At 40.5% G+C, this 16,032-nt stretch overlaps 1 protein-coding gene across 2 annotated transcripts in view; it reads left to right on the forward strand.

Annotated features, from left to right (window-relative positions):
- IGHMBP2 (immunoglobulin mu DNA binding protein 2) overlaps positions 1-16,032 on the forward strand; it is a 90,480-nt gene that overhangs the window by 54,244 nt on the left and 20,204 nt on the right. For both annotated transcript variants that reach the window (XM_088146132.1, XM_088146133.1), the window contains one exon: positions 14,197-14,379. In XM_088146132.1, coding sequence (XP_088002258.1) covers positions 14,197-14,379 — 183 coding nt within the window. The remainder of the gene's footprint in view (positions 1-14,196; positions 14,380-16,032) is intronic.

The raw sequence follows: 16,032 nt of genomic DNA on the forward strand, positions 1-16,032 counted from the left end.
TCTTGTTTTGTAATAAATATTTGTATTGTTTTTTCCACAACATAAAGTCCTGGGTGGTGCTGAGCTGGGTTCTCTTTATATAATTTCAATTTCCTAATCAGTTTACTCTTGGCCACGAAACATTCTGTGTCAAACCAGGGCTGAGAAGGACGGGCCTTGCCCCATGTTTTTCTCTCTCCCCCGGTATCTGAGCGGAGAGCATTGGCTGGAGTAGCTGAATCAATTTGGTAAATGTCTGCAGAAGGGAGTTCTGAAACCTCTCTTTGACCATAGTAGAATGAAAGAGGCAGCTAAGATATTCACTTAATTAAGTTGCTGAGTCCATTTGGCATGGACCAGCCCCAGCTCTAAGTCCAGTTCCAAAGGTAGAATAGGATCTGTTTCTAGGAAGAATTATTAAATGTTTTTATAACTGTAATACCAGGAAGTTGGTCACCATCAGGTCAATTGTCTAAGTGAAATTTTTGTTCAAGAATGATTATGTTCCATGAGATTAAAATGTAATCAGGAAAGGTCTTAAACCAACCCAATGAGAGAATTCATTAAGGAAATTACTGCTGATAGATCCATTCAATAGATGTAGATTTAATATATTAATTTTTTTGTAATAAACATATCCCCTTATAATCCCCTTTTGAATCTTTAGATCGCCAAGTTAATAAAGGGTGGATTGTAACTAGTTCTGGAAGTATTGGTGGAACTGAGTGAAGAATGCATTGAAACTAATTAGGTTCAAATATACCATTTTGAATAGCAAGCCTCCATTTCAGATTTAGAACAGAAGTGGTTGGAATCCATGGGCTGTAAAGTAGCCAGCCAATTTTATTATAGTGATTAAAATTTCAATTTGGGACTGTCAGTATTGGGATGTAAAACCTAGCTTATATCCTATTACTTTTTGGAGACAATGTTTTTTAGGGAAAATTTGAAATGGTACTATTTTATAACTCTTTGGGATTATTTCTTCCTGCTGATAATAGAATACCGTATTCTAAAAGTCACTTTAATCACATTTCCCTAGTAAAGAGCAAAGATAACTGTCTCCAGTGTTCCTATTTGATTAATTAACACAGAGCCAAGATTAAATTTTCTTCTAATTAAATGTAAAAGCTAATAAGCTATAGATACTTTTTTGAAATGTGAAAAAAAACTGTTCCAGTTTTTCCGCCATATAAATGACTGAGAAAATTAAGTTATAGGATTGTAGAATGGAAGGGATGGAAGGGATCATGGAGATTATGATCACACTCCAGCTCAATGTGGGCATCCTCTACTACAGTATCTAGCCTCTGTTTAGAGAACTCCAGCAAATAAGACCTTCTGAGGCAGTCTCTTCAATTATGGAACAGTCCGTTCCATTAGGCTTTTTATTCCCGATGTCCAACCAGAATCAACTTCCTTGTAATTTAAACTAATTGTTCTTCATCGTCTCTTCTAGAACTGTTCTGAACAGTTTTGTCCCATTTTCTGCACTAGAGCCCTTCAGATAATTGAAGACAACTATTATGTTTCCCTGCAGTCTTCCCTTCTCCAGGTCAAATATATACAACATCTCCAGCTGTTCCTCATAGATTTTCTTTCTTTATAATGTGATTACTTCCCCTTGTTGATGTTTTTCCTAAAACCCAGTGCTCAGAATTGAATGCATTATTCTAAGTCTGGTCTGACCAACGCAGAATAGAGGGGAATGATGACTTCTCTTAAAGAAGTAGAACTTTATACACAAGTCATCAGCACAGATTTGAATTGCTGTATGTTGGTTCAGTTTGTAATTTGGGATAATGGGGATAAGGGGTTTGGGGAGACAAGGATATAGAAGACAAGGATATAGAAGAGAGTTTTTTTTAAAAAAACCAATAAAAAAATTTTGTGTAGTAGAAAGAATAACTGAAATGGACTGTTTTGTCAAGGTATCCTACACTGAAAAAGCTGCTTTTGAATGCTAAACAGCTACTTCAAGTTCAAAATGGGGGAGTTCACACCCACTTTTTCAAATTCAAAAAGGTTTGCAGTTGTAGAATTTACTCCTACTCCTGTCCAACATTGAGTTTGCAATAGGTGTTGGACACTTTATTAGCAGAACAGTTGTTTAATATATGCAAACGTAAAATGGATTCTTCTATGTACCAGGGTGGGTGGCAAGGCAGGAATCTGTGTACGTACATCTGCACATAAGAAAACATGAAGTTTCTTTTATACCCTTGAATTTCTTGAGCAGTAACTTCTTTTTCCATGTGAACCTCAAATGGATATGTTAGTTACAAGCTAATCCTTTCAGGTAAATCAAGATGTTAAGGACTCTTTTCCCAAACCATCTAGTCAGCTTCATGGTTGAACCAAGCTTTCAACCACAGTTTTCAGCATTCAGGAGCCTGTTGAATCCCAGTTTACTTCTGATGTTGACCTTGAGTTGACCCACACCTGTATCAGGTTGAATACAGATGTAAATGTAGATCTGTTTTCCTGCAAAATTACAGAGTGCAGATTGCATGCAGATACAAATATATAATTACCTGCAGTGCCATTTTTCATCTAGGCATTTTGGGATCTATATGAAAATGAAGCTTAAATACATTATATAAACAAATGGCCCAAAAGGCAGTATGCTTCCATTTTTTTCTGTACTTCTCTTGTTACCTTGGTAAGGGTACAAATAAGAAAGAACAACATTAATTTGGATCTTTATAAATATATGGATGGAGTACATTGCCTAGACTTTCCAGATAACACAGCAGTGGCAGTTAAGAGATGTCAAGGGAGTATGCATATTGGTGAGTTAAGTCTATTTTTTAAACAAAGATGGCTTATCAAAGGAGAAAATAAATTATTTGATGTACAAGAAAGATGCCCAGCTTCTAAGAGGTAAAATACTTCATCAAAAATCTCATTTAAAGAATGGCAACAAAAATAAAAGCAGTCATTAAAAGCTTGGTGGAATAACCTCAGTAATAGGTATTACTGTAATAGTAAATGATGGTGTATGAGAAAGATTAACTGAGCAAAACAGCAAAAGACTAATTGGGATAGAAATTAAAAATAGAATAAGGAATAGCAAAATTGATATTAAAGTCTTGAACATAGATTTTTGCTCAGTATGCTCTTTATTGAGCCAGTTTGGTGTAGTGCTTAAGGCTAGAAGCCATGAGACCTTGAGTTCTGCCTTAGGTACAAAGCCAACTGGGCAACTTTGGGCCACTCCTTCTTTCTCAGCCCTAGGAAGGAGGCACTTCCAAAATCTTGCCAAGAAAAGTGCAAGGACTTGTTCAGGCAGTTGCCAGGAGTCAATACTGATTCAAAGACACCAAAACAAAAACAAAACCTCTTTATTCATATATGCAAGGATAATAAGATGTGGAAAAATGCAGCAGGTTCTGGATCCCTTGCCTGGGCCATGGAGTTGCCTGAAAGGTGTCCTGCCAGCAGTGGAGAGAACCAGGGCACACAGGTATCTGAGAGTCAGTGAGGGAGCCCCAGGAATGTGGCCATGCAGGGTCTTGGGCAGTCTGTGTGGACCTCTTGTGATACCAGTGTTCTTTGTGCAAGAGCGTGGTTACATCCTCCAGCTGCACTGGGGCAGGGTGTTGGACTAACACTATGCTTGGGTTTGGACAGCTCCTTGAGTGAAATGTAGGGGAAATAAGGACAATCTGGTCCATAATGAGAGTGTAGGCTGGGGAGGGGGGATGGAGATAGTTCTAGGGGCTGGTGAGAGAGGTTTCAGTTACTACTCTCACAATCTTTATTAATTTATTTGGCTACCCATCTCACACAGTTGACTCTGGCTGGGATACAAAGATTAAAAGCATGAAAATCACAACATACAACTCCTGGCACCCAAAGATAAAACAACTACCCTACTCACAACCCCCCCCCCCACACATTAACAGCAACAGAGGTCAGCTAACCTTTTGGCCCAAATGTGTGGGGAAACCGCCAGGTCTTCAGTCATCCAATTCTTCAGGGAGATGCTGTTCCATAGGGCAGGTGCTACCACTGAGAAAGCATGACTCTAGGGTCCAACAAGGTGATGTTGCTTAATAGAAGGGACCCAGAGAATGCCTCCTTTGCTAGATCTGGTGGTGTGAGCAGAGACAATGGGAGAAAGGCAGTCCTGTAAATAGCTTTGAAACACACCTGGAAGTCTACTGGGAGCCAGTGCAGCTCGCAGAGCAGTGGTGTTCCATGGGCATAATGAGAAACACAAAAACTGCCTGCACTGCTGGACCAGCTGCAGCTTCTGAGTGCTCTGCAAGGACAGTCCTGTTAGAGCACATTATGGTAATCCAAACAGGAAGTAACTAAGGCCTGAGTACCATGAGCCTCCTGGTCCAGAAATAGGTACAATTGGTGCACAAGACCTACCTGTGCAAAGGCCCCCCAGCCATGGCTGCCACCTGCTCTTCAAGCAGGAACCATGAGTCCAGAAAGACCACCAAATTATACATCAATTATGACTGGGAAGTGCATCCCATGCAAAGTTAAAGATGGAAGATCTTTGGAACTGGGTGGTATTAAAACCCACAGCCACTAGATCTTGCTAGAATTGAGCCAAAGCCTCTTCTTCCCCATCCAGATCTTCACAGCCTCCAGGCACTGGGAAAGGACCTTGACAGCATCACTTGGTTGGCTTAGAGTGGAGATGTACAATTGGGTATCATCAGGATACTGATGATACTGCACCATACTGAGTTGGATGTGCCAGAGGGTGATAGATAACATTGGGAGTTTGACTGTGATGTGTGGTATGTGGGCTGTGACTGAGTGGGAGATTGGCCTGACTACTGTAGTACACTAGATTCTGATAACTTTATTAGCAAATGGAAGAGATCCATTCTGTGTAAGTTGAATTAGTGTAGTTAATCAGAGGATGATACACTAGCCTTAGGCCCAGGCCATGTCAAGGACAAGCTAAGGCAGAAAATAATAGAGAAAGGTAGGAAGCTCAGTCTTACATGCCAGTAGAGGTCTAGTTAGGTGCTCAGCTCTTCAATTTCAGCCCAGCCAAATATTGGAGATAGATTAAAATATATAGATTGCTATGATGCTAGCACGATCTAGTGTTTCACCAAGTGCTGTCTTGAAAGGGAAGTGTAGAAAAAAAGTCTTACAATAAACAGTTTTGCCTGCATAGAACAGGAAATATTGAAACTGCAGTTCGTTTTTTTTCTCCGTACTGCCCCTTTATAGGGATATAGGGGCTTCCTCTGTAGGTTCTTCAGCTCCAAGATTGCAGCATCAATCTTATGAGGCCAAGGGAGAATTTTGATTTGGGTGGCAGGACTCTATGACCCTTTCAGCTGAACTGGGCTGATTTCATTGCAGCAGCAATGGAGGCAAGACATTTTTGGTGAGGAAAGTATTTCTGTTTTGTTATGGTACAGTATATTGTACCAAATTTTGTAGTGGCTTGATATCCTGATTCACAGCATGAACCTAACTTATTTTAGAATTGCTAACTTGTATCAGAATTGCTTCCCCCAGTGCACTTTAGCACTTTACTGAATCATCTGAAGCATACGATAGTTGTTTTAGTTTAGATTTTTTTTTCCAATCTGTACTTCACTCATGATGGAGATTATGTACTGTATTTATCTGAAACAAAGATGCCCCTGAGTTTAAGATAACTTCCCCCCAAGGGAAGGGTAGACAGGAAGAAACTGATAAACACAGAAACAAAATCTACATGGCAACCAACTTCTTCATCTTGTTCATCTTGCCAACTCCAGCTGAAAAAAATCCCAGGCATTCTTCTTTCTCTCCCTCTGATTCTGTGCATGTGACACATTAGTATATGTGTGTGTGTTTACATATACTTAGGAGGGAAAAAATATAAAAATATACAGTGGGGCAAAAAAGTATTTAGTCAGCCACCAATTGTGCAAGTTCTCCCACTTAAAAAGATGAGAGAGGCCTGTAATTTTCATCATAGGTATACCTCAACTATCAGAGACAAAATGGGGAAAAAAATCCAGAAAATCACATTGTCTGATTTTTAAAGAATTTATTTGCAAATCATGGTGGAAAATAAGTATTTGGTCACCTACAAACAAGCAAGATCTCTGGCTCTCTCAGACCTGTAACTACTTCTTTAAGAGGCTCCTCTGTCCTCCACTCGTTACCTGTAGTAATGGCACCTGTTTGACCTTGTTATCAGTATAAAAGACACCTGTCCACAACCTCAAACAGTCACACTCCAAACTCCACTATGGCCAAGACCAAAGAGCTGTCGAAGGACACCAGAAACAAAATTGTAGACCTGCACCAGGCTGGGAAGACTGAATCTGCAATAGGCAAGCAGCTTGGTGTGAAGAAATCAACTGTGGGAGCAATAATTAGAAAATGGAAGACATACAAGACCACTGATAATCTCCCTCGATCTGGGGCTCCATGCAAGATCTCACCCCGTGGGGTCAAAATGATCACAAGAATGGTGAGCAAAAATCCCAGAACCACACGGGGGGACCTAGTGAATGACCTGCAGAGAGCTGGGACCAAAGTAACAAAGGCTACCATCAGTAACACACTATGCTGCCAGGGACTCAAATCCTGCAGTGCCAGATGTGTCCCCCTGCTTAAGCCAGGACATGTCTGGGCCCGACTGAAGTTTGTAGAGAGCATTTGGATGATCCAGAAGAGGATTGGGAGAATGTCATATGGTCAGATGAAACCAAAGTAGAACGTTTTGGTCTAAACTCGTTGTGTTTGGAGGAGAGAGAATGCTGAGTCGCATCCAAAGAACACCATACCTACTGTGAAGCATGGGGGTGGAAGCATCATGCTTTGGGGCTGTTTTTCTGCAAAGGGACCAGGACGACTGCTCCATGTAAAGGAAAGAATGAATGGGGCCATGTATTGTGAGATTTTGAGTGAACACCTCCTTCCATCAGCAAGGGCATTGAAGATGAAATGTAGCTGGGTCTTTCAGCATGACAATGATCCCAAACACACCACCCGGGCAATGAAGGAGTGGCTTCGTAAGAAGCATTTCAAGGTCCTGGAGTGGCCTAGCCAGTCTCCAGATCTCAACCCCATGGAAAACCTTTGGAGGGAGTTGAAAGTCCGTGTTGCCCAGTGACAGCCCCAAAACATCACTGCTCTAGAGGAGATCTGCATGGAGGAATGGGCCAAAATACCAGCAACAGTGTGTGAAAACCTTGTGAAGACTTACAGAAAACGTTTGACCTCTGTCATTGCCAACAAAGGATATATAACAAAGTATTGCGATGAACTTTTGATATTGACCAAATACTTATTTTCCACCATGATTTGCAAATAAATTCTTTAAAAATCAGACCATGTGATTTTCTGGATTTTTCCCCCCATTTTGTCTCTCATAGTTGAGGTATACCTATGATGAAAATTACAGGTCTCTCTCATCTTTTTAAGTGGGAGAACTTGCACAATTGGTGGCTGACTAAATACTTTTTTGCCCCACTGTATTAATAATTGAATTCATAATTAACAATTAATGTGAATTATCTGTAAAATAAGATACCTCATTTGTAAAATGAAGTGATCTTGATCTTCACACACCAGGTATTCTAACATATGACATTCTTTTACATACAGAAATACAGTGCACATATACATATACTATGCTCCCTTCCAGGAGAAACAGAAAAGAAAGAAGAAAAACCCACAATGAAGATGGATTAAGGGGAGGGGAACTGCTCTGGGAAGGAAAAAAAGGGAGAGAAACCCCATTTTGGCAGAACAAAGATGAAATTCTCCAGGGGGACAAAGCCAGGGCTGATTTTTAGACTAATTGCTAGAGACATGGGCTGCTTTTTTCCTCATCAGTATCCTATTCTTGTGTGAGTCAATCCCCCTCTTTCCTACCAAGTAAATATAGTTCTTTGGTGGGGGCGGGGGGGGGGGAGGTTGTATGAAACCTCTTACAAGTATAAAATTGAAAGGACATCTTTGGATAAATTAGGAAGTGATTTCAGTGTGATAGAAGGAAGCATCAACGGAAAACATTTGTATACTGATAGTGAAATATGTTTGTAATTAGTTATGTTACATCAATGCTAATAGACGTAATATTCTAAAATGTTTGTTGTCACCAATTACTCTGGTACTCTATGAACATTGGGAACCTTCCCGTCCCCCTCCCCCTTCCCCTCCAATTGTGATGGCTGGAAATCGGCAGTAAATAACAAGAGCTCTTCAGTGTCCTTGAGTTGACAACAGTTTCTGAATCCATTGGGGTTTATTACCCATTTAATTAACTGAGCACAGTAACAAATGTGAAGTTGGCTATAAGGTTTGAAAACACAGATATAATGTATGTTTACTTGCACGATGGATTGACATTACACAATAAATAACAGTTGCATAGTGTGTTCAGCCCAACACTTATCCAGTACTGATCTCCCAGTAAGATCCCTGCACAAAGGATATCCTCCATCTTGTTATCCTTTAAACACCTGTAGATGGTCAGATGATCCTTTAGGAAGAATCTGGGTGATGGCTTAGGGAGCTGCAGAGAAAAGAGAGAAAGAGATAAGAAGATGCCTCTGCCCAGTTTTTCCCCATATTTTTACCCTGTTGAAGGTCCTTATCCTATAGAGTAGGATTTTCTTGAGGACTTCAGGGCGGGGGGGGGGAGTCCAAGGAATTTCCCTTCTGAACATCTGTGCACTTGTAAAGTGCTGAATGCAGGGCTCAAGGGAGAGAGGATATATTGTTGTGGCTCAGGCTACGAACTCTGTTTGGTAGAAGAAAAGAAATGGAGGCTGATTTATGTAAACCGTGCCGTGAGAATGATCCAGCGAGTTTCATTATAGCCAATTAGAAGCATGCTAAAATGTGCAAGCTTGTGCAATAAACTACCGCATGTTGTTTCAGAGACAGAAGGTATATGGAGTTCCAGGCCTGCTAATAGGAAAGCTAAATTTGGGAAGGGCATATAACCCACCCACCGACCCCAAACACAAGCTTTCTATCAAATGTTTCTGTCTCGTCAGTCCCAACTTTCCCATTTTGAGTGAGAAAACCTATGGGAAGCTTCTGCTGCTTTCATTTGAACATCAGATGCTTCCCATCTCTCCGAAACAATCTATTATATTCTGCATATGTTCCTAGCAGTGATGAGTATATGGGAAATCAACTCCCTCTCACTACAACATCTTATCAGTATAAATCAAAAGAAATAGCAAGGGTTTTAATTGGATGCTATGTATCCTTTCTTATCAATTTTCTCTCATGCTTTTTTTTTTCCTTATTTAGCTGATCTAACACCAATTTGCTAAACCTAATTCAGGAAAAAAAGGTGGTTCTTAACAGTTAATTTCATGCTCTTTATGGATAAAATGTTAATATTATGAAGGTATTATGGTAATCTGGAACAATGTTGCAGTCATGAAGCTTTCAAATGAGCTGCAAAATCTCCTTTGGGGGATTAGCAAAGCTCTGATGGTGTAGAAGTTTAGTATTTGAATCACGACTTTCACATACCAGCAAGGAAGTTTTCTCATCATAATGCCATTGAAATAGTGCTTCTTCTGGGCTTTTGTTCTTAGCTGCAGTACTACTAGGAAGCCAAGGGACACATTAGTTTCCAAAGCACTCATACATCCATTGCTTCAGTGGTGCTGAAAATTGAGAATTGATCTTACCAGTTGGACTTGCTAATTAATATTAAAGGACATCTGTCTTACCCTTTTATTCCTCTTTCTTGCCCCAATTCCTTACTTGTGGTTTTAGCATTAATAACACTTAGTGCTAATGTTTATCAATAATTCAAAACCATTCCTATAGAAATGTCAAGATAAATTCAATTATCCCAGATTTTTAACCCCTGCTCTTCCTCTCCCCCCCCCTTCTAAGATGATTGTGGTACTTTTAGCACTACATGTTGTTCCAATCTTATTATTTTCAAAAGCTGCAGGCACTTTTGGATTAAAGGGTAGTATAGAAATGTGTGGAATACATGGAATATCAAGTATTGTATATAACAAAGTCTAAGGGAGTTTTAGATGCCACTCAAGGGACCACAGTTATCATAGTCTTCAGTAAGGTTGTACAATGCTTCATGTCGTCATAAAAGACTTCAAATATCTGTTATCTGTTAGTGAGATAGAGAGCATCTTGATCTGTTCTAGTTACCAGCTGTTGGGAGTACTTGAAGGTAATTATTGACAGCAAAAGAAGATCTGAAGAGAAAAGCTTGAGGCTAAAGGGTTCTAACCCAAATGACATTTTTTAGGTTAAACCATAACATTATAGCCTACTGTTATAAAGTTATTTAATTTTGGCTCAGTATGTCTTTGCAAACCCAGTCATTTGTAAACCATATTTGATGGCTTAGTGCTTTAGTAGATTTCCCATGGACCCTGTGGCTTCTGGTTCACTAAGTCTGGCTCAAGACTTTTTTTTCAAGCTGATTAATGCATGTTGGTAAAATACCACTCACAAAGAATTGAGAGGCAATTGCCTGTGTGGCTGACTCAAGATTTATTTATTTTTACATGTTTAATCAATACCTAGTGCTGCTTTTATCATCTAAAAGCAATGGAAGACAGTTTAACAGAAAACTTAGCTAGCTGCTGGTGGACAGTGCTCTGTATAAAATCTGGAAATAATTTTAAAAGGCTTTGGAAAACTCCCACAAATCTGGTCTACTTGAGAAAGAAAACTAAACATTCTGAATTCAAAATGCATATTATTACACAACCATCCCTAAGACATGCATCTCTGTTTGTGCATATACATGACTTATGGTAAGAGTTCACATTCTTGCAAGTGCTGGCACTCCAAGAGAACAAAGAATAAATCAATGGAATATTTTCTTCTCCCCAGCTTTTTAACATCAGCAGGTCTTGACTAGGACCAAGTGTCAGAGTCTGCACACTCAATCCCAAAGTTCAGTAAATCCTCTGGAGACAAAAAGTTCCATCAGAGATTTCTTTATTTAGGAGAAGCACACAGCATCATAGTTTGTTGAGTCTGACTCAACATAGCAAAGCCTTGTCTTTTTAAGCCCAACGTCCCCCCCTTCTAGGTTTCTATTCCCGCTTGCAGCTCTTCGTGCCTTGCTCCGGTTCTCACACCTCCTGGCCTTGGATGTCTGGTTCAAGATAGAGATAATGGCACCTGGCCTCCTCTTTCCCCTCCTTTTTATGGCAGGTCAAGCAAACGGTTAGAATAACATTCCCAACATTTCACTATTGATCTATAGTTAGCAATAAAAGCAAAAGTATGGTTAGTATAAAAGCACATTAAAATAATTGAAGATTCTGGTTTGCATAGATCCTGACACCAAGGGTAAAATAATACCAAATTTAATTAAAAGGTAAAAGATTTCTTCCTAATTAATTCACCTTATCAGGTGTTATACTGTATGTCCCCACAGTGTATTGCGCAATGCCTTGGGCACAGTAGGACAGTCTTATTGTATACAAAAGTTATATTTCAGACCCATGGTGCGCTTTATTGGTTCTCTCTTCTCTTTTATGAAGTTCCATTAAAAGGAATACTTTAGACCATTTGTTACCTGGCATTAAAGCAAAAGGTTTTTAACTCTGTGAGACAGCTCTGGACTTGCTTCTTATTTCATTTAACAGTTTTGTGAGCAATGCTGAACATACCAGAATGGCACAGGCATCAGCAATTTTCCTTTCTCTTTCACATCTGCATCATTTTTGTGGCCCGATTACAGACTCTCCTTTAGCATTTTTGGGATTGAAACCTTAACAGTACTAAAAAGGTTTCCTGTGCTTAAAAATCACCAGCTAACTTCATGGTACTTGGGTTATAGCTGCAGAGAGCCCTGGAAGAAACAGATTATCTAGACCTTTTTGGAGACAGCAATGATCACACTTGTGGAAAGGCAGAGTCTAAGTGGGGCAGGTGCAACCATTCTGGTTCTTCTTGATCTCTCAGAAAATTGCAGTCTCATTTAACATGATATCCTTCTGGTCTGACTGCAGACAGTGGGAGGCATGGTATTATGGTAGTTCTCTTTTCTCTGGCCGGTTCCAGTCAGGGTTGGTAGGGGGAGAATAGTTGAGCACAATGCCCCTGATCTTTGAGGTACCTTAAGACTTAATGCTCTAACCTCCCCCCTTCCATTTAATATATACATGAGACTGTTGGGTCAGGTCATCCATCAGTGTGCTAGTGGTATTTAGTTATGTATCTTGTCCCCAGGCTGGCCGAGTGATGCCACTGAAGTCATGTCCCAATAGCTAAAGGCTGTGAAGGTTTGGAAGGGAGGAATAAGCTCAGACTCAACCCTAGGAAAACTGAGGGATTGTGGATGCTTCAGCCTCTCAGTGATGGTGATCTTCCATCTTTGGCCCTGAGAACGGTTACACTACCCTGTTTGGGTCTAGTATGAAATCTGGGGGTCCTCCTGGACTTACAGCTCCTGCTCAAACAGCAAGTGGCAGCTGTGGTCAGGCAGGCTTTTGAGCAAGTTCATTTTGTGTACCAGTTGTGCCCTTTCCTGGACTTCGAGGCCCTTCTTACGGTCACTCATCCCCCTGGTCACTTTGCAGATGGACTGTTTCAATGCACGGTATGTGGAGTTGCCCTTAAAAACTATCCAGAAGTTACTTGTAGAGAATGCAGTAGCATGACCAACAATAAGGGACTATGCCATGTCCATGTAACATGCAGGCTCTGTGAGCTGCACTGGTTACCATTTGGCTTCCAGGTGCAATTCAAGGTGCCGATTGTCAGCTTTAAAGCCCTACATGGCATAGGGCCTAGTTATTTGGGAATGGCCTGTCTCCCATGATTTCTGTTTGTTTGGTAAGATTTGGCAGAATTGGTTCTTTCCTTTGCCAGTCAATCCAGCAATGTAATCCAGTAGGACCCAGGAGGCAGTCCTTCACTGTCTCAGCACTTGCCCTCTGGAATAGCATCCCCCCAGAGATTTGCATGCCCCCCACAATACTGGCCTTTAAAAGAGCATTAAAAACCATGGCTTTTTCTCCAGGCTTTGGGTTAGGTGACTGGGAGACCTTTTTGTCAGTTTTTATCTTTATGGGTAGAGAAGAGTTGATTGTCATTCCCTCCAGATGACACTACCTTTGGGGTTTTATTTTGATTTTTATTGTTTTATTTTACTTGTGTTAAGCCATCCAAAATAATTGGAGTTGAGCAGCCTAGAAATTTGAAAAATAAATGAATAAATACATTTTATACAGAGATGGAATTTCCAGAGATGGAATTGACATCTCTACCTAACCAGAAGTCCAGCTAGGAATTCCAGGGCTCTAGGCTAGAATGAAATGTTGAACCGTTCTCATAGAAGAAAGTGATGGCAGGACAGCAAACTATTTCCATAACACAAATGGGTGCAGTCACCAGGAGTCAAGCTCAATTTCATGTTTTTGTTGTTGTTGTTTGTTTATGTTTTTCTATTACATCTGGGCTAATTCAGTCTCTCTTATTCCCCATTTTCTGTTCTATCATAAAGCCATAGTTACCCAATTGTTAACTATCTTGGTTTCTCTGAGCACTGCATCTGTTGTTCTTTTTCCACTAACAGTTGGCTGATGTTTTCCCCATCCAGATGCTGTCAGGGCCGGAACTGCTTTAGGGATGAAACTTCACTTGATATTTTCCAGTCATTTATTGTGTTTTCTGTTTATTACCAACAGTGTGATTGCTGTGTGATAGTCTCTACCTAGAAGTCTGTAGTATTACGTAATATTTGGGGTGTTTAGGTTCCATTGATATAGCATTTGGTGAATTATGCAGTTGGATCCCTTGTACATTATGGAAGGAGAGAAATACAAGCCAATATTCAGAAATCGCTGAGCCAGTTTGGTCTAGTGGTTAAGGCTCCAGGCTAGAAACTAGGAGAAGGTGAGTTCTAGTCTTGCTTTAGGCATGAAAGCCAGCTGGGTGACTTTGGGCCAATCGCTCTCTCTCAGCCCATGACATCAGGCTTGGGTGACAAGCTAGTCAATCAATTCCTGTCACAAAACAGATCAACATTTGGTTGATCTGGGGGGGGAAAAAAGGATCCTGCACATGCAAGAAAAATGCTAGGAAAAAACAATCAGAAATCCCTATATATTATGCATCAGATACTTATGATACATTGCAAGCATCCCTTAAAAAAAACCCCTCTAAAACTGACAGGCAGACATGGAGGTAAAGCAACCAGTGGCCTTTGTTGCAGTCTTTGAATGTTTTTTTTTTCCTTTTCACTTTGTTTTAATTACTCTCTTGGCACAGGGCTGCCACCCAAGGCCTTTCTCTTAGCTTAATGGAACGGCTGATTCAGCAATATGGGGACCGTGTTGTGAAGATGCTCACTGTGCAGTACCGAATGCACCAAGCCATAATGCAGTGGGCTTCCACTGAGATGTATGATGGTCGCCTCTCAGCTCACTGTTCTGTTGCACAACATTTACTGAAGTAAGTGATCCATGGCTTGCTTGTCTTTTTTTCTCCCCAGATGGTAGATTGATGCTGTCTTTTAATATTTATAGCTAATGCAGATTTCCCTTCCCCTGACTGCAGTAAACCTTTTCTTCTAGCTCTGTTCTAGCAAATAGCCTTTTGCCCCTTTTCATCTAGCAAATAGTTTATTTTGTTTTCCCTGAACTGAAGGCTACAGCATGCAAGTCTTGTTCAACAGCTGGATACATGTTGTAGGCTTGAAAACGTTGTCACTGTTGCCCCAGCAGGTACCATGCTGTTAGTAGACTTACCAATGCTTATCGTTTTTCCAGCAAATTCCAACTCTAATCGGAGGTTGGCAGAGAATGTTAGCTCCCTGTTTCTCTCCTTCACCTTGACTCTTGCTTCTCTTCTCTGGAGATCTCCTTGAGGTCTCTCAAAATAAACAAAACTCCTTCTACCTAGAAAAGGAAGGGAATGGGATATCTCCCTGCTTATATGAGAGGTGTTTCAACCCCAGTACTGTCTGGCTGTTGGCTGACTCTCAGTAAGTACGGGGGAGTTTGCCTGCCTATTCATTACAGTAGTATTCCTGACCTTTTTAAAAAAATCAGAGGGATGTTTTTGCTTTGCTGCCACTCCACTTCTTTTTATAGGTTCTATTTGTTCATTCTTTTAAGCTATGTCATCAGTTTAAGAGGCTTGCTTGTTTTACATATACTCTGTATATTTCCTTCCTTCCTTCCTTCCTTCCTTCCTTCCTTCCTTCCTTCCTTCCTTCCTTCCTTCCTTCCTTCCCGTCAAAGCACCATCCAAAATACAAGAGGAAAAGCAACAAAGTTGGCAGGGTTCAGGTCAGAATTGGGCCCTAGGCATGCCTTGAAGGACAGGTCCCCACATTGGGGCATCACTTAACTTTAAGCATTCAGAATTTATTTACGGTCCAAGACCAAACACAAGAAAAAAAGAACAGCAATACAATTTGTATAATAAAAGAATAAAAAAGATTGCAAGAAAATCCTGAGACAATTAACAGCCAGTAATTAATAGCACGAAGGAGGAACCAGATGGTTTCTAAGAGTTATAGCTATTGATAAAAATTTTGCAGCCTTCTTAGAAGTTTCTGAAGAGTGGTCACCCAAAGAAGGGCCATGGCCCCCTGGTCACAGTGGCAGTGTGACCAGGAAATATTAAGTCCAATCACCATTGGGTGTACAGTGGACGTTTTACTAGCAGTTGTGAAACAGATTCTACCTCCACATCTGAAAACAATTATGGCTTTCATACGGGAGACATATATTTGTCAGTTTTTGCCCTAATAGGTAATGCCCAAATCAGGCTGGTGTAAATAGTCTCCTAGAGGGACATATAGAATATTGAAGAAATATCTAGGGACAAGCCAGAGAGGAGAGGCAGTGGTGCTATAAAAGGAGTGGGAAATATTGGCTCTATCATTTTGTATATCTAAATCTCAAATCCTGTGTTTCAGTTTAACCAAAGTTTTATCAAGGCCCAAAGCAGATAATGCCAGCCAAGAAAGACTTCAGTACACCAAATCATCACTAATTTGTCTTCTTAGGGTGGAAGAGAACCTATCTAGATGGACAAAGGAAGTTCCCCCCTAGGCTTGCTTCAGCCAAAACCTTAAGACAATAAAAATTAGGCCCC

Source organism: Python bivittatus, unplaced genomic scaffold (genome assembly GCF_059951505.1).
Source record: "Python bivittatus isolate LINGU-HERP-01145 unplaced genomic scaffold, Pbiv_v1 ctg000480_np1212, whole genome shotgun sequence".
In the NCBI taxonomy this organism is placed as follows: Eukaryota; Metazoa; Chordata; class Lepidosauria; order Squamata; family Pythonidae; genus Python; species Python bivittatus.